The sequence below is a fragment of the Coffea eugenioides genome, chromosome 10 (assembly GCF_003713205.1).
Source record: "Coffea eugenioides isolate CCC68of chromosome 10, Ceug_1.0, whole genome shotgun sequence".
In the NCBI taxonomy this organism is placed as follows: domain Eukaryota; kingdom Viridiplantae; phylum Streptophyta; class Magnoliopsida; order Gentianales; family Rubiaceae; genus Coffea; species Coffea eugenioides.
The window spans coordinates 1,660,062-1,682,754 of record NC_040044.1 but is presented as its reverse complement, the minus strand read 5'-3'; the positions used below and the strand labels follow the sequence as shown (position 1 = coordinate 1,682,754).

Sequence of the window (22,693 nt, the reverse complement as noted above, 5' to 3'; positions counted from 1 at the left end):
TTTTCTGATCAAGTGCAAATAATTGTAAACTATTTGTGGGCCCTTTTATCACATGGGCTGTTTTGAATTAGATTATATGATTCATTATATAATTAATATAAATTAATGGAGTTATGCCCGTTAGAAGTAATGTGCTTAGCCGTTAGTATATGACTGATGACTGATGTTGAAGTTAGTCAACAGCACCTTAATTGTCTTATTACTTAGGGTAAACAACAAAAAAGCCCCCTGTGGTTAAGCAATCATACATAAAAGCCCCCTGTGGTTTCATATCATACCAGTCGATACCCCGTGGTTTGAATTAACCTGAAAAGTGGACGGAAATCGGCAAAACAGACGGAGCTGAGTGAATAGACGAAAATACCCTTTTGAAGAACGCAGCTTGCATGTAAATTTTTTTTTTTTTTAAGTAATTTGTTAAATAGCCTGCCTGAAACCCGCTTGCGGGTTTCCTGAGTGAATAGACGAAAATACCCTTTTGAAGAACGCAGCTTGCATGTAAAATTTTTTTTTTTAAAGTAATTTGTTAAATAGCCTGCCTGAAACCCGCTTGCGGGTTTCCCCCTTATGTAAAATGACTAAAAGCTGCTTTTCTGTTCTATTTATATCAAACACATACTCTCAAACCCTCACCTGAAGGGTGAGGATGAGAGGGGAGGTTTGCTGGGCATCCTAGGGCCCTCCGATGGGCATATGCAACTCAACGCAGCTTGCATGTAAAAAAATTTTTTTTTTTTTAAGTAATTTGTTAAATAGCCTGAAACCCGCTTGCGGGTTTCCCCCTTTTTTTTTTAAAAATAAATTCTATGCTAAAATGACTTAAAACAAAAATAAAAGACTAAAAGTAAATAAAAACTAGCATGAAAAATAAAAATAACAGTAAATAAAAATACACTAAAAATTTGGTGTCTACAGTAGTTACTGAATAATCTGGAAACAGATTGAATGAAGACTCAGAAGAAACGGAAGCTGGTCTCTTATTATTAAAGAGTGAAGGCTAAAATAGGCATATCAGGTGAAAGTTTGTGGTGGAAATCTGTTTTTCGCATATGCACGCGCCTTTGCAGTTCGTTTAAGACACACGCCGAATATTTGACGATTTCCGTCCACTTTTCAGGTTAATTCAAACCACGGGGTATCGACTGGTATGATATGAAACCACAAGGGGTTTTTATGAATGATTGCCTAACCACAGGGGGCTTTTTTGTTGTTTACCCTATTACTTATTGAACTTCCTTCTTTCTTCATTTACCCAGAATTCCCTTCCCCTTCTTTTCTGTCGAATAGCCTTTTTCTTTCTCTCGATCGAATAGGCCGCTATACTATATCGGCCTGCAAAATTTTCAGTTTCTTACCGAATCCTTCAACAACTAATTGTCCTTCAATTTGATTTCGACCCAGAAAATCCTCCACACGCACGTGAATTTTTGGCCTGCCCCAAAAATTAGGTCAGTAAAATTCCTTTTCCCCAAAATCTACGGCCCTGCAAAATCTTCGATTTTCTGTCAATTCCTCGAGCAATTAACTGTACTTCCTTTCGATTGTCTCTAAAAAAGTCGCCCAATTGACGTCAATTCTTCTTTTGCCCCAAAAAACAGTTCACTGATATCTCTTTTTCCCCAAAATCAGCTCATTTTAGGGATGCCTGTTCTACCGACGTATGCTATGATGCAGCTTTCAAAATTTACTATTCCCAGTCCTATATATACTTTTGTTCCTCAGTTTTGCCGGTCTTCAGCAGACGACCGAAGAAAATCTAGGTATTTTCTATTCTGTGTCTTTTTATTTCAACCTGCAATTTTTTAGTTTGATGAATGTTCTTACCTTCTGTTCATTTATTGCCTTCCGTTAATTAAAGACTGCCATGTCTTTTATTTTATGCATAAAAGAATAATTATGATGCTAATTTTTCGATTAGCTTACGTTTACTTTTTCCTCTGTTTTTATATTAATTTCAAATGCTGCCGGACTTTTGCAAACATTCAGGCGAGCAAAGAAAATATAGGTATGTTTCTGTTTTCTCACCTTCTGATTTGAACTGCAATTTTTTCCCATTGTTGTTGCCTCTGTTTATTGCTTTCTTTTAATTATTATAAGAAATGCGATGTGTTTGATGTTATGCTATGATGGTTTACTTTTGCCTCTGTTTTTAATTTCAAATGTTGCATGATGCTGTTAGCTGTTTATCTATTCAATAATTACATCATTTAGTATCATTGTACTTCGGGTTATTAAGGATGTCATTTTATATATATTAGTTAGTTTTAGCTATTCTAGGATGCTTTGATTCTATCATTTTGTGTACCTTTGGTTTAGTATCTTGCTTTATTTATAGTAAAATTAGATTTTGATCTTCTGTGTTTCAAAATGAAGAAAAAAAGAAAATTTAGTTCAGGTTTTAGATTGATAGATGAGATGTTTGATGATTCCCTTGATTTAGCAATGTTGGAAAGAAACAAAAGGAGAAACTTAAATATGCTGACTGAGCATATGAAGTTTACTCTTGATTCTTCTGTTTCTCAACCATATTCTCCTATTGTAATCAACTGTGAGAATGACATCCGTGAAAAGCACTCTGTTGAAACATGTGCTTCACAAAATCACATCGATAGGAATGTAATTCTGCCAAATCACTGCAGAGGTAAAAATGTTTACTTTCCTCCAAAAAATACTGGAGAAGTTCATTATACCTCTGATTCTACTGACAAGCATTGTTTGCCTACAATGAATTCATCTTTAATCAACCTCTGTGGTGTTGAACCTGCTACTTTGTCACAAGTGAACTGCAATGAGGAACCATTTGTTATAGAAAATCAGTTTCAGAGTGAACAAGTTGCAAACGTTAAAGAAAAAATTAGCTATTCTGAAATATCAAATCTAGATATGGAACTAGCTAATTATATTCCTCCCCTTTCTGTGAATAGCCATATACCTATAATAGGTAGTACATCTGTTATATCTTATGATAAGAGCCCTCTTGACTATTCTGAAATATATCATGATAAGAGCCCTCTTGACTATTCTGAAATATATCATGAAGGGGTGATAAATAAGAAAGAATATAGGAGGCAGGCCTACTTTAGATGGAAACAGAAAAAATTGAGAGGAAAATCTAGATCAATTGGTCCTTATGATAAGAGCCCTCTTGAATATTCTGAAATATATCATGGAGAGGTAATAAATAAGAAAGAATATAGGAGACTGGCCTACTTTAGATGGAAAAACAAAAGATTGAGAGCAAAATCTAAATCTATTGCTTCTACAAATATAATTGAAAATCGAACAAGCATCACGATTGTGAATGAGTGTTCCTCAGCTGTTGATGTTCAGTGTACTTCTCGATCTCGTTCGAAACATCGCAGATCATTTCTGAAAAAAACTCAGCCAGGTCTATAGTTAATATTTTTAAGTTTTCTAATATCTGTTTTTAAACTAGCATTAAAATCAATTGAATGATTTGACTACTAAGTGCTCTAAAATAATTATATTTTAGGAAGAGGATACAAAACAGGAAGAGCTTTGTTGGATATAATTCCTGACAAAGCTGATATCCTACCACGCCAACTAGATTGTCCTCATTGTGGAGCGAAGAAGTTTTTTTCTGAGACAGCGTATTTTTGTTGCCAAGATGGTGAAGTTATTTTAGCTCAAAATAAAATTCCAGATATCTTTAAAGAGCTATTGACTTCATCTTCACAAGAGGCACAATCTTTTAGAGCTCTTATTAGAACGTATAATAATCATTTTGGATTCACTTCCTTCGGTGTTAAAGCTGATCTGACTCTCTCAAAAAGGAATAAAGGAATTTACACTTTTAGAATTCAAGGACAAATATATCATTTTCTGAATGATTTCAATTCAAGCAATGATCATAGTAATAATTTACAGTTATATTTCAATGATTTTGAAACTGAAGTAAGCAATCGATTAGCAGCTTGTCCTAGACTATCTGAAAGTGTGATTAGAAAAATTATGCAAGTTCTTGAGTCTAATCCATATGCAAAATTTTTTAGAAATTTGAGAGAGGTACCTAATTTAGATAACTACTACATTGTGTTAAAAACTCTGCCCGGTGTTGATCAAAGAGTTTATAATAGACCGACAACTTCACAAGTTGCTGGTTTGTGGGTTGAGGGGCAAGAAAATGGAGAAACCGGCAGGCGTGATATTAGAGTTCATACCCATAGTGGTGCTTCAAAAAATATACAGTACTATTATGGATGTTATGATCCACTCCAATATCCAATACTTTTTCCTTTTGGTGATCTTGGCTGGCACCAAGGAATACCAAAGAAAGGAGCAAAAGTATATGGAAGAAAGAGGAAAAAAAAACAACCTGTAGCAGATTTGATTTCCCCTGCAAATGCTGCTACAGCAGAACAATTAATACAAAATGAAGAACATGGTTAGTATAATAACTATATACCATGATATTTCATTTTACCTATTTAATATTTATGATTACACATTTAATAATGTACTATTATTTTTTCCACAGCAATGGAAAACATACATGAAGATCCAAATTTTGTGTCCCTTCGAGAATACTATTGTTATAAACTTCAGATTAGAGACAATGATGAATCTTGGCTATTACATTTTGCTCGCCTCCTACAACAATATATTGTTGATCAATATGTGAAGCTTGAGACACAAAGACTTGACTTCTATAGATTACAACAAGAGGAAATTAGGAGAGAGTTCTTGAAAGGCATAATAGATGCTTTAGGATCAGGTGAGAGTCAAGCATCTAATGTTGGCCAACGTATCATATTACCGCCATCATTTATTGGAGGGCCGAGAAATTTGAGACGTAAATACATGGATGCAATGACATTAGTACAGAAGTATGGTAAACCGGATATATTTCTGACCATGACTTGCAATCCTAATTGGCCAGAAATAAAAGAACACTTAATAGACAAAGAAGAGGCACAAAACAGACCAGATTTGCTTGCTAGAGTATTTCATGCTAAGTTAGAACAGCTTAAAGATGAACTTTTGAAAAAATGCATCTTCGGTGAAGTGGCAGCTTACACTTATGTCATTGAATACCAAAAACGTGGACTGCCACATGCACATTTCTTGCTAATTTTAAAGTCAAAATTCAAGATGTATACCCCTGAAGAATATGATAAAATTGTCTGTGCTGAGATACCAAATAAAGAGAAAAATGAACATCTATATAATTTGGTCATTAAACATATGCTTCATGCACCATGTGGTTCACTTGATCCAACAAATGTATGCATGAGAAAAAATGGAACTTGCAAGAATAATTTTCCTAAAAATTTCTGTGAGGAAACTATCCAAACTCTTAATGCATATCCTGAATATCGAAGAAGAGATGATGGAGTTCAAATTAAGATTAAATCAGCTCTTTTAGATAACAGATGGGTTGTACCATACAATCCATATCTTTTGGCTAAATTTGATTGCCATCTTAATGTTGAAATATGCTCTACAATTAAAGCAGTCAAATACATTTACAAGTATATCTATAAAGGTCATGATAGAACTAGCTTCTCTGTAGTGAATAATAAATCTGATTCAGAAATTGATGAAATTAAACAATATGTATCAGCTAGGTGGGTTTCTCCACCTGAGGCAGCATGGAGAATTTTTAGATTCTGTATGAGTGAAATAAAGCCACCTATTATTCATTTACAATTACATTTGGAGAATTATCAGCCAATGAGTTTCAAAAAAACAGCTAATCTTCAAAATGTTGTCGATAACTATCATTTGAAAAAAACAATGCTCACTGAATTTTTTTACATGAATAGGACAGATAAAGCAGCTCAGGATCTAAATTGTACTTATGTAGAGTTTCCTGATCATTTTGTCTGGTTACCTAAGCAAAAATACTGGAAATTGAGAGAAAGAGGTGAATCAATAGGTCGAATAATGACTGCTCATCCTTCCGAAGGAGAACGATACTACTTGAGATTACTCTTATCAAAGGTTCGATGTCCAATTTCATTTGATGACCTAAGAACCTTTAATGGAGTTCAAGTAGAAACGTTCCAAGAAGCAGCATTAATTCGAGGCTTGTTACAAAATGATAACAGCCAAGAAATTTGTTTACAAGAAGCCTCACTTTTTCATATGCCCTATGAAATGAGGAGACTCTTTGCAACACTTTTGGTTTATTCTTGCCCTAATGACCCAAAGGCATTGTGGCAAAATTTTGAATCTTCTATGTCAGAAGATTTTGCCAAATGTTCAGCAATGACATCTACACAAGTGAAAAGAAATGTCTTGCAACAAATTGATGGATTTTTGCAATCGATGGGAAAAAGTATACATTCATATAATTTGATTCCCATTGGATTCTCTTATGAAAATATAGACAATGAAACTCGAGAATTAAGAGCAGAAAGAAACATTGTCATTTCAGAAATTGACTTAAATTCAATTGAGCTACTCAATGAAAAACAGAAAAAAGCATTCGTAGTCATATCTGAGAGAATTTACTCAGATAGACCTGGTGTTTTTTTCATTGACGGTCCAGGTGGTACTGGAAAAACATTTCTCTATAGAGCTTTGTTAGCTGATGTTAGATCTAAAGGCTATCTTGCTCTTGCTACAGCTACATCAGGAATTGCAGCTTCCATTTTACCAGGTGGAAGGACTGCACATTCCAGATTTAAAATTCCAATAGATATCTTTGATGGTGCAACATGTCGGGTCAGTAAACAAACTTCTTTAGCTGCAATGATCAAAGAAGCAAAACTCATAATCTGGGATGAAGCACCAATGGCTAAAAAAGCAGCAATTGAAGCTTTAGATGATCTCTTAAGAGATTTAATGAATTCAGAAGAAATATTTGGGGGAAAGGTAGTTGTACTTGGTGGAGATTTTAGACAAACGTTGCCAGTTGTTAGAAAAGGAACAAAAGCTGAAATGATAAATGCATGTTTGATAAATTCTCCATTATGGCACAAATTAGAGAAATTGCAATTAATAGAGAACATGAGAGCAAAATTAGATCCTTCATTCACGCAGTTTCTTTTAAGAATTGGAGATGGGACACAAGAAACAAATGAGAATGACATAGTAAAACTTCCATCTTCAATTATAGTTAACTATAATAATGAGACTGATGCAATTGAAAAGCTAATCAATATTGTGTATCCTGAATTTAAAGATCCTTCAAACAAACTGTATTGCTCACAAAATAGAGCAATTCTAACTACAAAGAATAACTTTGTAGATGAAATAAATGATCAATTGATCAAAAAATTTCCAGGAGATTTGACTGAGTACCTAAGCTATGATGAAACACTGAATGAAAATCATCAATCTGAATATATTGATCTTTTGAATACTCTTACGCCAAGCAATTTACCTCCACATAGGTTACTCTTAAAATCCAATGCCCCAATAATTCTTTTAAGAAATCTTGATCCTGCTGAAGGATTATGCAATGGAACTAGACTCATAATAAAGAGTTTGAGCAAGAATGTTATTTGTGCTAAAATTGCAGTGGGTGATTTTTGTGGCAAAGAAGTTTTTATACATAGAATTTCCTTGCAGCCACCAAGTGATGAACAATATCCAGTTCCATATAAGAGAACACAATTTCCAATTCGTTTGTGCTTTGCAATGACAATAAATAAAGCACAAGGCCAAACTTTAGATTTTGTTGGTATTTATTTGAAAGAACCTGTGTTTTCACATGGCCAATTATATGTTGCACTTTCAAGAGCCAAAACAGCTTCGGCTGTAAAAGTACTTATTAGGCCAGCTTATTTTGATGAATCATGCACTGATCATACTAAAAATATAGTATATAAAGAAGTTCTTGAAGCTTCCCAGATTACATTATCAGGTTTTAATATTCATGGCTTTTTTTTCAACTTTATTATTTTGTTTAATTCACTATCTAATTTCTCTACAAATACAGCCCATCATGCCTAGACATATATCTTCGGTACTAAACATTCAGAAAGGAGCAGAAAAGTGGACTGTTCTAGCACAAGTTGTTCACAAAGGCCACAGTCAATTAACTCGTGAAGTTCCACCTAGGCGAATTATGCGGTTTCTGCTCACAGATACTGAGGTCAGCAATTCTTTCCTATCTCTCTGGTCATTAATTAAATTCATAGATGAGAACATTTTAGATTCTGTATACGAACATTTTATGATTTGCCTCTTCATTACCACATGGTTGAAAACTTGCTGAAGCTGAGAATAAGGATGATTAGCACCACTTTTGACATAGTAATCAGTGAATTTAGACCTCTGATATCTTACTTATATCAACCTGCTCCTGAAGGGAATCTTGCTGTTCATTAAGTTTTTCTATCCAGCTAGCAAGTAGGCTTTGTTGGTCTAGAAGAAAAAGAAGAATGTTCTCAATCTGTGACATCAAAAAAAAAAAGAGTGAATGAGAACTCAATTTTCAAACTTATACCAAAAAATTTTACCTTATACCGAAGTTATTCTTGCATTACAAACCTTTGTTATGAGCATATCACAAACATATACATATGCAATTCCAGTTTACCCTGTTATATTATTGCTTATTACATCTCACAAAAAACACACACACTAAACAGATAATCGAATTGTAGAAGCTTAAGGGGAGAAAAAATTGCATATTTCTGCTGGTCATCAAGACACGCTGTACCAGACAGCATGTGGGAGTATAATATGTTAATTCTCTAAATTTGCACAGGACTAATGAACTGGAACAATTGATATACTTATGGCAGTTAACCTTTTCATCTATACAAACCATAGTTTCATCTACTGATATCAAAACTATAGTTTCATTACAAGTGAATACTTGCCTAACTATTAAAGTATGCATTCCTATAATTTTAATTTCTGTGTCATAAATATAGTGTTAGCCATCAACATTATAGTTATAGCTACAACTCATAATATATATATAACTAACTTTTCCTAATCCTAATCAGGGAACAAAAGTTTCTGTTGTGACTTATGAACAACACATCAAGACCTTCAGCAAATTTCTGCAGCCTTATCAAAGATATTATGTTTCTAATGCAATTGTGGTTCCTGCTGACCCAACATACAGAGTTGGGACTTATGAATGCTCCTGGATTTTGAACTACAAGACTTTGATTGAAAATTATGCTGAACCTGTGCCACCTATGCTGCCTTGCATATTTGAGCTGACAAACTTCTCTGATCTGCACAAATATGCTGATTCAGATAACCTTTGCAGTAATTTTTGTTACATTATTTTTTAATTTACTTGACAGTCATTTGACATTTTATTGATTTCTTACATTCATATCAACACTTTTGTTTCAGATATTAGAGGCTTTGTCATTCACGCATTCCCAATAAAACAGCCAGATCCGGCTTCTATTTCTAGAGACATTATAATAGTGAATGAAGAGTAATCAAACCTGAATACTACCATTTTATTAACTCATTTTATATTAATGGCAGTAGTTATAATTTATTTGTTATACCTGACAGGAAGAAACTGATGCTTATGACTCTCTGGAATGAATTTGAACATGATGAAGGGAGCAAAATAGCAGACATGATTAGCACTGCCCCTCTAATCATAGCTCTCCGTGTTAAAGTTACCACATTCAATAGTAAATTTTTCATTATGCATTATGATTTCTTTATTGTGTGTCTTTTAAGTACTTGATGTTATAATTACTAAACCATTTCATCATTTTTACAGCTTTGTCATTCACTACAAGGTATTCATCTGGAATTCTGATTAGTCCTCCACTTCCAGATGACCTATCTTTGAGGCAATGGTAAGTATAATTTTCTTTTTAGTTTTTTCCATAAATTATCAACTTATTTTACTGATAAATTTTGTATTTGTGCTCTAAACATAATCATTCAGGTTCAGCTTGAACAAGGAAGAAATCAGGAATTTGCTTGATGCTAAAACATACAATGATGCAAACTGTTTACTTCCTCCTCCAAATGAAGAAGATATCAAAGCAATCAGCAATTTTCAGGCATCATTTCCAGTTGTAAGTACCATATTGTTATTCTACAATTTTGGTTAAATATAACTATTTTCTGTCTAATTCACATTCAAATACCATTCATGGTTGCCTGCCTCAGCAAAAGGCAGCTTGGGTGCAAGGAACTGTCAAACTTGCATATGGATTCAGCAAATATTGGACTACAGCTTGTGCGAATTGTCACAAAATTGTGAATGCTGACATTGACTGGATCATCCACTGTCCTTCATGCAAACAGCAAAGTGAAGTTGAACTCAGGTTAGATCATTAACTTATGCTTCTAAATTAAATATTATTCGCATTTGTTACCATATATTAATCTTAATTCCTCCACTCAATTAAAGGGCTCGCATTCCAATTATTATAACTGATGCTTCGAGCTCAATACATTGCATTATATCTGGAGAAGATGCTGAAAAATTGATTGAGTTCACTCCATTGCAGCTTAAACAAGCACAAGAAGATGTAAGTATGAATTTTCTGTCTTATATTCAGGCATAAATACAGATATACATAGAAAGGAATTCGCTGAACCTAACTAAAAAAATTTTCTGGTGCAGGGCTTTCAAATAGATACTGAACTTAATGATGCCTTGAAAAAGTACACAGTGGTCTGTTTTCTGAAATCCTATGAGACTCCTTTCCAAGGTCAACTGCAGAAAAAGAATACTGTCATCAAGGCTTATACTGCAGCTGAACTATCAGACCGTCCCCTTCCTCTGGAACTTCCAGAAAACACTCAAGTTTCTTCTGCACTTGGCAGTTCATCAGCAAGGCATGCAGAAACATCATCAAAGGATCAATTGTTCACACCAAGCACAAAGTTGCTACTTGAAGAAATTGCTGGAGCCAGTTCTTACAAAGACAGCCAGACATCTGCAACCAGTGGAGCAAAAAGAAGCCTTGAATTTCCAGAAGATTTACCAGCAGACACAGATCCTAAACAACCAACAAAGGCTCCTGAAGAGTTTGCCAAAGAACCTGCAAAACCGTATGGTCCACCTGCAAATATCAAAGACAGTCCAGCCAAGAAACCTAAAGCAAAGGAAGACTGATATGCCTGATTTCTGCACTTTTGTTATATCTTTTGTTCATTGCCTTGATGACTATCTTGATTGCTTAGACAATGCCTTTTGAATTATATTATGATCCATTATTCTTTTGACTTAGAAAGTAATGGATCCTAATATATCTATGAATGGTTTAACCATCAATGTTGTAACTCAATAGGCAATGAAGCCTATTTAAACCCCCTAATATGTAACTGTGGGTTGAACTGAAGTGTGTGTTTTGCTAAGACATGAATGTTTGAGTTTATGTAATCTATGGTTGTGATTTGCATATTCATTATTTACCTCTTCATTTTTCAGTTGGTCATATCATATATATACATATATGGTCCTGATTGCCCAGGTGTGATTAAGTTGTTTGATCATATCAGTGGGTAGGCCGTGCAATGCACGGCCAGAATCATGCTAGTATATATATATGTCAAAAAAATTTTCAACTTGTAGATGTGGAAGGTAGCTCTTGGATTGCAGCTTGGGATCAGGGGCTGGCCTCACAACCGGCAGCAGGCACCCGAGTTATAATCTCGCCGCTAGGGGTTTGTGAAGGGTTTTGAGATTGGACTGGAGTCCTCTCCTCCAATTCATACTCTCTTGGATGCTTATGCCTTGAGCCGGGGACACAAACATTGGTATTGGATATTCCTCTTCCAAATTTTATTAATTTGGCCGGTTATGTTTATGTGGGCATGAAAAATCGTTATTTGGCAAAATTGCAGGAGCTATTCCTATTTCCTACTTGAATTACCATTAAAGAATTCCATCTTGCTATTAATAAAATGAACCACGTAGGGCAAAGTCATGCTTACAAAGAATTTTGGCCGGACCACTGCAGGAATGTATATCTTTGGCTCAAGAAAATGGAATGTGTTAGATAGAGCCATTTACATATGAACCATCTCAGTCAATGAATTCTTGAAATCGTATTCAAATAAACTAGATTGAAGCCGGACGGAGGAGATTCACCAAATTTTCTCTCCTCTTGTGTCTCGGCGGTTGCAATTAGGTCCAAAGCATAGTCAAACATAAAAAGATGGCATAATGCAATACACAGCTTTCGGAAGTTCATTTTGTTTCTGTCTCCCGCATGCATGTCTCAATTTAACGTCTCCTACTACTTTAATCTTCTTAGGTTTCGTCCGTTGCGTTCACTGTGATTATACAGTTGGATTACATGTCACCGTACATCAGAAGCCCAAAATTGATGAGCGCCACAGGAAGACTCGACGTATTCAAGCTCAAGAAAAAAAAAATGGTCCAAAATCAAATGCAAATGCCTTTTGACTATTGAGTAGTATTGAAACGAGGCTATAGTTTAAACTTTAGTGAAGCACAGGCAAACTCTCCCAGCGCCTGTCATCAATCTCTTTAGTTTTCTTGGTTCGAATTCGTTTGACAATAATAATGTGGTTCTTCATACCATGTAATAGTGAGAGAAATGACTCCGAATGTTTCGGCTCAATATATCTTCTCTTTTTCTTTTTCTTTTTTTGTTGGAGGGAGCTTCATATATCTTCAAAGTTGTTATACTATTTCAATTAACTCACTCGATCACTTGGAAACGTCAAGTGATAAATAACTTACTTGGATAAAAATGTCATGACAAAAATAAAGCAAGGGTGACTGATTTAGGAGTGCGAATATAATTTTCCTTCGAAGAAAATTCATGGTGAGTTTTGATATCTTAGTATAAGGAAAGATGAGGTCCAAGACTCAAAGTTGGTACTCCATTAAATTCCCCCGTGTTCCTTTTTCTTCTATTGAAATATTGAAACAAAAAATATATCCGTCATAGTTGGCGATGAATTTCGGCGGTCCAAATGCTTTTGACTCCGCTCAAAGTGTTGATATTGGTTTGCACTTCGCAGATTCTCTGATCCTCGCATGGCATGATCTCATCAAAAGTTAAATCCCCCTTGGAATTGGAAATGTTGTCTGGATTTGTCCGGAATTCTCTCCGGGTTCTCAAATTCTCCGTTTCAACCGTCATTTTAGCTCATCCGTTGTTCCCTAATAATGTACAACTGCCAATTCCCTCTTCCCGACCAGTCTCTCTCCCTGAACGTGGGAGTTTCGTTTCTGGGTAGGTACTCTGGGAGTTTCTTTGTTTCTTCTTTTTGGATCATTTTGAGTTGCATTCACCATTCTTGATTCGAAACAATGCTAATAATGGTGAGCTAATCTTATCCGGGCATTCATTATTGCTGTGAAAATTGTAGTGCTCGTTCAGCATTTTTTGTTTATACTTTTTCATTTTCCAATTTCAATCAGTCAATGCATGTGTTTATTGTGTGTTAGATTGGTGGTCATTTTTGAGCAGCTGTTTGCTATCAGACATCAAAATGTCACTAAATTTACCTTGTTACTGGCAGATTGGAAGGTATTGCTCATTTTAGTGCTGAATACGTACATTTGCATTACAAACTTCAAGACCCTAAGGTTTTACCACCTTTATTAAGGTAGGATTTCTTGTGTTGCCTGAGTTACTCACACAAGCGATATAGCACTGCAATACAAAAAATATTGTTTTGTGATTGCATGCAGCCCTCAAAAATGTAAAACCCCAGTCCTTTTTTTTCCGAATTATTTTTCTACTACAATTTCATCCATATCTTCTGTATCTTTTGAATGATCATTTCTTATTCTTTTCCCTTTTATCACATATACAGAGGCTTGTAGGGGTGTATTTCCATTTTGGTGGCGTAGGACGAGCGTAGAGCTTAGAGATGAGTTCCTCTTCTTTTCACGAAGGGAGGAGGAACCCATATTGGTTTTTGGTTCTCTAGTTTACCTGCCCATTGATTCTCCTTTTCAAGTGCATCTTCGGTAGCAGCTGGGGAATTGATTTTTGAGTCAAAGATGGGGATGGTTAATAATAATGTGGACGAGTCGGCTAAGTGGGATAATCAATTGTCAAATGCTCACGAAGAGAAGATCTTTGTCTCGATTAGACTGAGGCCTTTGAATGACAGAGAACTTGCAAATGAAGATGCTGCTGTTTGGGAGTGCATCAACAGCACTACACTTCTGTACAAAAATAGCCTACCAGAGCGTTCCGCGATACCAACTGCCTATAATTTTGGTGAGCAAATGGAGTAGCTCTTCCTTAAATGTGATGCAATTTCTTTTTGGCATTCCTGTAGCGGTTTAAGTAAACTTTCCTCTTCAGTAACTACGATGAAACTCAGAAAACCAAGGCTCTCAGAAAGTTTTCTTGTCTCCTAAATAGTTGATTCTATGGAAAATCTTGAGGTTAGTTGTTCCAGAAAGTCACATTGCCATTTAATTGAAGATATCCAGTTTAGCCTGATAATCAGGACTGATCCAATGTGCAATAGGCCACACATTTTGAGAACCAAAATAACTTCAATATTGTCCTGCTGTTTCTACTTCGTTTTTGTTCCAACATTGACTTTGTCATTTCCTTTTCAATCCTCTGGGAATAGATAGAGTATTTGCAGGTGATTGCTCCACGATGCAAGTGTATGAGGAGTCTGCTAAAAGAGTTGCGCTTTCTGTTGTGGGTGGCATTAACTGTGAGTATTACTCCTGTCCTTGTCTTCTTTGAGAGCAAATCATTACTGTGATAAGACTATTCTTTAAAATAAAATGCTTCTGCAGCAAGTATATTTGCCTATGGCCAAACAAGTAGTGGAAAAACATACACTATGTGTGGGATTACTGAGTACGCAATAGCAGATATATATGACTACATACAGAAGGTACTTGCTTTTCCATTTTCTTTCTAGAATTCTTTTGCAACTAATTTTGCTGTTTCTTTATTTCATCTGGACCTCCTCTAACAACAATAGATGTTTTTGATTTCACAGCATCCCAACAGACAATTTGTCTTGAAATTCTCCGCAATGGAGATTTACAATGAAGCCGTGAGAGATCTGCTCAGCTCAGATGCTACTCCCCTAAGAGTCCTAGACGATCCAGATGTAAATGCGTAAAATATTAAAAATTTGTGCAATTTTTGAAGCAGTAGATGTGCTAGTGAATCTTATTTTCTTTTTTTCTACAGAGGGGAACCGTGGTTGAAAAAATAACAGAGGTTGCATTGAGGGATTGGAGCCATTTAAAGGAGCTCTTATCTCTCTGTGCAGGTAAACGAGTGCACCTCCTATTGCAAATAGATTACCAGAAGTGAGTGCCATGGCTCAATTCCAAGTTGAATTTGTATTTTTGCAGCTCAAAGAAAAATTGGAGAGACGTCTCTGAATGAAATGAGTTCCAGGTCACATCAGATATTGAGATTGGTATGTCTATTAGTTCCTGAGCTAGTTTCAGTGCTTAAGATACCTAGATAGTAATTCATAAACTTTAACTTAAATGTCAATTTTTATAGGTCAGTTGGTAAACCTCTTACAAAACGTGAATTTTGATGCCCAAGACATTCAAACATATCTTTGTCTAAGTCATCAAATGGATCACATGGCATTGGACTTTAACACTTATAATATGCTCCCCAAAACATTCATTAATTCTTCTGCAACAATGTATTCTTGCAGACAGTTGATAGCTCTGCTCGAGAGTTCAGACGCACTGAAAATTCCAGCACTCTATCAGCTACAGTGGTATGGACCTTTTTTTTTTTTTCCCTTAGTGTTATTCTGCTGATGCTTGGTAATTTCATGCTCACTATGAGCCCTGCTCAATGATTATTCCCTTCTACTAAGCTGTGCATGATGTCAATAGATGAGATACAATTTGGCATCATCTTTAAATTCTCTTGCCATCACAGAATTTTGTAGATCTTGCTGGAAGTGAACGTGCGTCTCAAACCTTATCAGCTGGTACAAGACTAAAAGAAGGTTCCCACATAAATCGCAGTTTGCTGACCCTTGGAACTGTTATTCGCAAGTTGAGGTGGAGCTTCATTTTTTTTTTGCCTTAAGAGTTTCTCACATTTGGATATTAATAACTGGCAATACTGTTGTTGGTCCTGCTCTTTCGTGTTCTGGGGGGTAGGGGCCAAGCACTGTTGGTCATTGAAAGGTCTTCTTTCCCATGTATAATGATAGCATGGCTCTTTCTAAGGTTGAAGAAAATATAATTTTAGAAGAACTAGAAAAAAGGGAAGAAGTTCAAAAGGAGAAAGGGAAAGAATTAGAAGGAAGACCAAAACAATTTAAGGAGAGAATTGCAGTGCTCCAGTACTTACTACTTGTGGAGAAGACTGTAAGTTGTCTTTCCACATAGCTTATACCTATTTCTCAGGAGTCCACAAAATCGATAATAAAATATTTATTAAATCAAAACAAAGAAAATCAGCTTATAGATATTTTGATCGGATGTAATGTAATAGTCATTTCCTTAGTCTGATCTTCAGTGAATGGTAATTTCCTCCCGTTGTATTCCTTATCATGTCCGAAACTGAAATGATAGCCATTATGTACTGAGAACACCAGAAAACCAAATGATAATAACTAAAATTCCAGAATAAAGAGCAGAATATGCACTCAGATACATGTTAACGATATGTTACTCATGTTTTTGTGAGGTTTCAGTCAGCATTTTGAGCTTGTTACTTGAGGTGAGGTTTTCAAAGGTGCTTTAGTAGCCATAACTAAGACTGTAATGTACATTTGTCAATATGCATTTCTTATTGATTTATGACCATCAATCTATTCAGCAAAGGTAGAAATGCACACATTCCATACCGAGACTCCAAGCTAACACGAATACTTCAGAACTCGTTGGGAGGCAATGCAAGAACAGCCATCATTTGCACCCTGAGCCCTGCACACAGTCATGTTGAGCAATCAAGAAACACTCTACTATTTGCAAGTTGTGCCAAGCAAGTTAGCACCAACGCACATGTCAATGTAGTGATGTCAGAGAAGGCATTAGTGAAGCAATTGCAGAGAGAATTAGCTAGACTGGAGAGTCAATTGAAGAATATAGGATCACTTTCTAACTCATGTGACTCTCTTGCATTGAAAGAGAAGGAGCTTCTCATTGCAAAGGTGACAAGAAATTAATTTCCTTCAATCTTTGGTTTTGCATCCATAACATATGATTTCATTTCGTTTTAGCCATCCAAAACAATTTAGAATGCACCATACAGGGTGGGTTCTCTTGCACTTTGTCCAGCTTGAAATCCGCATGGGGCCATATAAATTTTGAATGTAACTAGAATATTTATCTAGCTTTATGCATACAGGTATGCTTAGCTAGTGTATTTACTTCTGCAGATGGATAAAGAGATTAGAGAGCTAACTGAGCAACGTAATGAAGCTCACTTTCGCCTTCAGAATTTGATGCAATCAGCTGGAGAATCTCAAGGTTCAAGACCATGGGTATGTGTACTCACGACATGTTTGTCATACGTTTTACCCTCATATTACATCTTGATAAAGTTTATTCTCCTTCCATCATTTTTAGGATGCACTCAGTAGCATGTCAGAACCTCAAGAGAAAGGCACATGGCTTGATGAATATCCAGCATCAGAAGCATCAGAGATAATTGATCCTTTTCGCTTAGATGTTGGTTCAAGCATATCTCATTTTTATGACAAAGGTGAAGGCCTGAGTTTTAACAAGTCCGAGGAACAATTTGCTGAATCTTCTGAAGAACAATTTCTCTCTGATGATACCTCCCCAAGAATGTTTATAGAGAAGTACTTTGGTCCAGATCCAACACAAGGTTGGGAGAAAATTGCAGAAAGAATTGACCTGAACAATGAAGACAATTGCAAGGAAGTGCAATGCATTGAAATTGATACAAGCATCAGAAAGATAAACTTTGACTCAGTGTCATCCCCAGAAAAGGAGAATCAGGGTTTGGAGAATGTTAACCTGAGAATGATAAACTTTGACTCAGTCTCATCCCCAGAAAAGGAGGATCAGGGTTTGGAGAATGTTAACATGAGAAAGATAAACTTTGACTCAGTGTCATCCCCAGAAAAGGAGAATCAGGGTTTGGTGAATGTTAACATAGACCATGATAACAGAACTCTGAAGCCAACAGTTGACGAGGTTAAGGAAATTACAATTTCTCCCATTCATTCCCATCCAGTGGAACAGTATTCTTCTTCATCAGACTCAGAACTAAACGACTCAAGAAGCATTGAGTCATCAAGGAGCAGAAGTTGTAGCGAAGTCCTCACAACAATGCCATTTTCTCCCAGATCGAAGATGGAAAAAGAACATGAAACACCATCCATTGAATTTGAGGAGGACTCGATTAGAAGTCTGGAACACAACAACCTGAAATTCTCCGAGTCAGAATCAGTTGCAGATGGTAAAGATCTATGCAGAGAACAATCCGAGGATGGGAAGTTTTCCGAGTTAGAATCAGTTGCAGATGGTAAAGATTTACACAGAGAGCATTCCGAGGAATATTGTGAAAGTGACTCCACAGATGCCAAGGAAGAAAGTATGAAGGCATTGGGACTTGCTGATGAGGTGGTCAAGTCTAAGAATCAGTTCGTGAATGAGCAGGTTCTCTCTCTCCTAATTCGTCACCTTCCTTACTCAGTAGTTAATGCTTACTATTTATTAATTGTCACCCAATGTGAAGAATGCATCTTAATCACCTATTGATTGACACTGTACCTTTTGGTTATCATGCTTGGACAAAATTCCAAAATGAAAACATCCCCAACATGGCTTATTGTACAAGTGTTTGTCATTAATTATTCTAATACTTCAAATGACAAAGCAATCTTCCTTAAACTGTGAAGCAGTAGGTCTACTTGCTTTGATACCTGCTCATTGATTTATCTGTTAGGTCCTGGATGCTGAACCAACTTCTAACAAGTTTGAAACAGATTCTAATCTTGTTTTGGGTGGAGTACATGATTCTCAGAAATCCCCTTCAGATTGGTCCATACAATTCGAGAAGCAGAGAGCAGAGATTATTCAACTCTGGGATGCTTGCGACATACCATTGGTCCACAGGACCTACTTTTTCCTGGTCTTTAAAGGAGATCCATCTGATTCTATATACATGGAGGTAGAACTCCGCCGATTGTCCTTTCTCAAGGTGTCTCAGCAGACTAATACTGTGAAAAATGGTCAATCCTCGAGGTATAGATCTATTCTTGCTTTCTTTTTCTTTCCAACTCATTATGACATGCCAAATACGAGCTGCTTTTTGCACCAAGAAGCTGTTATGTGAGCTGAAGACACAACAAACCTGTACTACCACACTAACTATAGCTTGGCGGGATGAGTAACTTATTAAGGCCGTATCTAACTGCTTGCTCTATCTCTATTCCCAAAATTTTCTAGTTATCTTCATCTAAGTTGATCCCAAGCATCTTGAAAAACTCATATTAGCGGAAGACAACTTCTTCATTCCTGGTTTTACAGTTATATCAGTCGTATAATTAATTACTTTGGCTACAGCACGAGGGCACTGAAACGCGAAAGAGAGATGCTGAGCAGCTTAATGCTTAAGAAGCTCTCAAACACGGAGAGAATGGCCCTATTCCAGAAGTGGGGTATTGGATTAAAAACAAAGAGAAGAAGGCTTCAGTTATGCCAACGATTATGGACAGACACAAAAGACATGGACCACATCAAGGAAAGTGCTGCCCTGGTTGCAAAATTGGTTGGCATTGTGGAGCTGAGCCACGTCCAAAAGGAGTTTGTTGGACTCAGCTTCTCAACCCCACAGGTGAATGTTAGGTCCTTCAGTTGGAAACACAGCATGCCGTCTCTGGTGTAGCTGGAGGCAGTGCAGTACCTCATCCAAAGAGATGAAAGAAGAAATCCAATAAAAGATAAAGAAAAAGAAGAATGGTATATAGTTTTCCATAGCTAACCTAACTGTTTTGTATATTGTTAACATGTATAGGAATTCTGCTCAGGACCCAAATTATGTAAGAGAAGACTGATTTGAAGTCTCATTCAAATTCAATCATTCTACTATGGTCATTGCTATTCAAAATCTTCAAATAAATTGGCATTTTATAAGCGACCAAGCCTAGAATATATAAACTGACATCCGCAGCAAATTGCAGTGAATAAACAATTATTTGAATATGCAGTTTCTACGTGACTAGCAAAAACTTGATCCATGCCATCATGGCTGCAAAAATGATGTATTGTGGTAAACAGGATAGCAATTTTTCAAGGATTTTCACAGAAAAACTCGATCCCTCCCCTAGTCCCCTGTTCCTCACGGTTGCAAAAATACTATGTACTTACGTAATGAAAATAGAAAAAATAAATAGAAAATAGAAAAAAATCAAGAATCAAGCAGCAATAAAACTAGAAGTGCTTGTGATGCGATTGTGTCCATTCTGGTTCTGGATCGCGATGACGAGTTCTCACCTCTGTTGTTGGCTTCTGGAGGCCGAGAGCTCCACTTCGGCTTCGCTAACTAATCCAACACCTCCACCTGAAAAGCACGAAAGATCAGACAGTGATCACAGGAATGGTTTGTCAAGTTTCATACTCGCTAATTTCCGGAATTGGTTTGGTTAAACCCAAACTTCGTTTACGGATCCATCAACTTAGTCCTCATAATAATGTTTCAGAAGCAGTTATCAGGGTTGCAGCAGAATTGGTGATTTGGGCAAAAGAGAGTTCCCCAGAAAATTGGAAGATAACCTCAAAAGTGCAAATTTACATACCCATTTTAAATGAACAAATAACATCCCCACCTTTTTTCACACGTGATGTTTGACAACATAACTAACAAATGAACAAAAAAAAAGAACGGGTTCATCTTACAAACGAACAAATGGATTTATTCCACATGCTGTTCACGAGAAGACAAGAAAGGAGAAAGTGAACGAAATCCTGGGTGCCGCCCATTGGCCTGACAGTGCCGTTTAATCCAATGGGATGGATATCAGAGCTTTCCTTCAATCCTGGCCTGAGTGAGCCCAACACATGCATCAACAAAGTCCTCGTCTATAAAATCTGTTGAGAAGATTTGCAAACGATCGACGTAACCCTTGGAAAGGCACTCAATAATAAACAGTCTAGCATACCCATGAATTCGATTGGTGACCGGTTTCACACATAAAATTGGATTATCAGCTTGAGGCGTTGCTGTATTCTCAACCCTGTAAAAGAATTTCCTGGAATTCGCAGGTGGCTGCTGGCTCAAATGCTTCATGTTGCTGTCAAACTTTGTAGATGGCAAATCAGTGTCAATCCAGTTGTCCTTCAAATAGCCAGCGCTCCACAGTGGACTTCCATGCTGAGGCTGTGGAGATTTCCTCGGCTTCCACACGCAAATTACTCTCTTAGGCAATAATTCTGCAATAGTCTTTCCAAAAACTGAATCATCCTGGGGAATAAGATATTCCCCGAGCTGATCCTCCAAGTACTTGTCAAACTCAGGAGGATCATCGTGTCCGAATTCTGTCCGAATTTCAAGAACTATGACCTCAGATTGGGTTTCTGAGAGGAACTTCTTAACATCGTTGATGACAACATCGACGCTGTAGGTCAGTAGGATCCCATGGCATACCCGTCGATCCTCCTGAACTCGGACATCGACGACTCGGGCACCTCTGACGAGCTGACGGTAGATTGAAAGAGATTGGCATTGAGCAAATGGGCGGGTGATGCAAGGAATTCCAATCTTATTAGTAGCAGAGTCATGGGTTCCAGGCCACACAATCTTTTCTATGACAAGTTTCCCAGGGTCAAGGCCTAACATCCAGTTTTTCCTATCTGCAGGACGGTAATCTGAACCAGGAAAGTCACTTCCACTGCTTTGCTTTAGATCAGCCAAAGCTTTCATCTCGGTTGAGATATTCTTCCTGCGTTCCGCCTGTTTAGAGACCTGGGCACCCATGATTAAGAGAAGAGGGAGAACAATGCTGTGATCGTCCTTCCCCTTCTTCTTCTTCTTCTCTGCTTTAGATTCCTTGCCCCTCTATCCTTTTCTCTTTGTTTGTCAACGTAGCCGGCAGGAAAATGATTGGATTTGTCAGTCTTTGTACGTGCATGTGCGCTGTATTTTACAAAAATTATGTAACGGGGTCAAGAATTTAACCATAATTATGATTCAAGGATAAGGTTCAATGGGTTATGACTAAACTATCATAATGATAGATAGAAAGATGAAGCTTTTCAATACCCTTCTTTCAATCTTTTAATAAATTGTCTCGTCAATGTCACAACACCATTTAGAGACATTTGGCGTTGATTTGGTATGGTGGAGCCAGCCACTTGAATTATTGGCGGATAGTCATAATCTCTCGTGCCAATCAATGCATTTGTATATAATCTCTCTTTGTTTGTTTGGTCCACTGGTAGTTGTACAGCTGCCCCTGTGCCATTTGGTTTTGGTTTGGTTTTGATTAATGTTGTCACATTCGCAATATGTATATATCTTCCTTCTTCTTGTCGACCTTCAGCTAAACGTACCCATAGACAAACAGAAGAGATCATCATTTACGTCTAACCAGCTGCCACTTGGCAATCCAGAGATGCAAGAAACAAAAATATGCTACTATGTTGCAGCCACTGAGCGTAGTTAACAAAGTACTGTCTGATTACGAGTCACCAGTCGTAACCTTTCAACGGTGATTTCACAGCCTTGGTGATAAACTAAGAATTGTGCAAACCAACAATCATATATTCTACAACGATAGAATATACTCAGCGTTGAACTTTTTCACAATCCTACATCTGGAGCAATACCTTGAGCAATTTTTTTTGCATATCTCAAGCAAT

The 22,693-nt window shown here is 36.7% G+C and overlaps 1 protein-coding gene and 1 pseudogene across 1 annotated transcript; one reads left to right on the top strand and one right to left on the bottom strand.

Moving 5' to 3' along the window:
* Positions 1-13,900: 13,900 nt before the first annotated feature.
* On the top strand, positions 13,901-20,714 carry LOC113749187 (annotated as a pseudogene).
* On the bottom strand, positions 20,605-22,049 carry LOC113749995. The gene has a single exon (XM_027293893.1). It carries the CDS (start codon positions 21,807-21,809, stop codon positions 20,853-20,855), a length of 957 nt encoding a protein of 318 aa, XP_027149694.1. The 5' UTR covers positions 21,810-22,049; the 3' UTR covers positions 20,605-20,852.
* Between the last annotated feature and the right edge of the window lie 644 nt (positions 22,050-22,693).

Bases quoted from the DNA above. Each gene is read 5' to 3' on its own strand.
- LOC113749995 (XM_027293893.1), bottom strand. From the start codon at position 21,809: ATGGGTGCCCAGGTCTCTAAACAGGCGGAACGCAGGAAGAATATCTCA.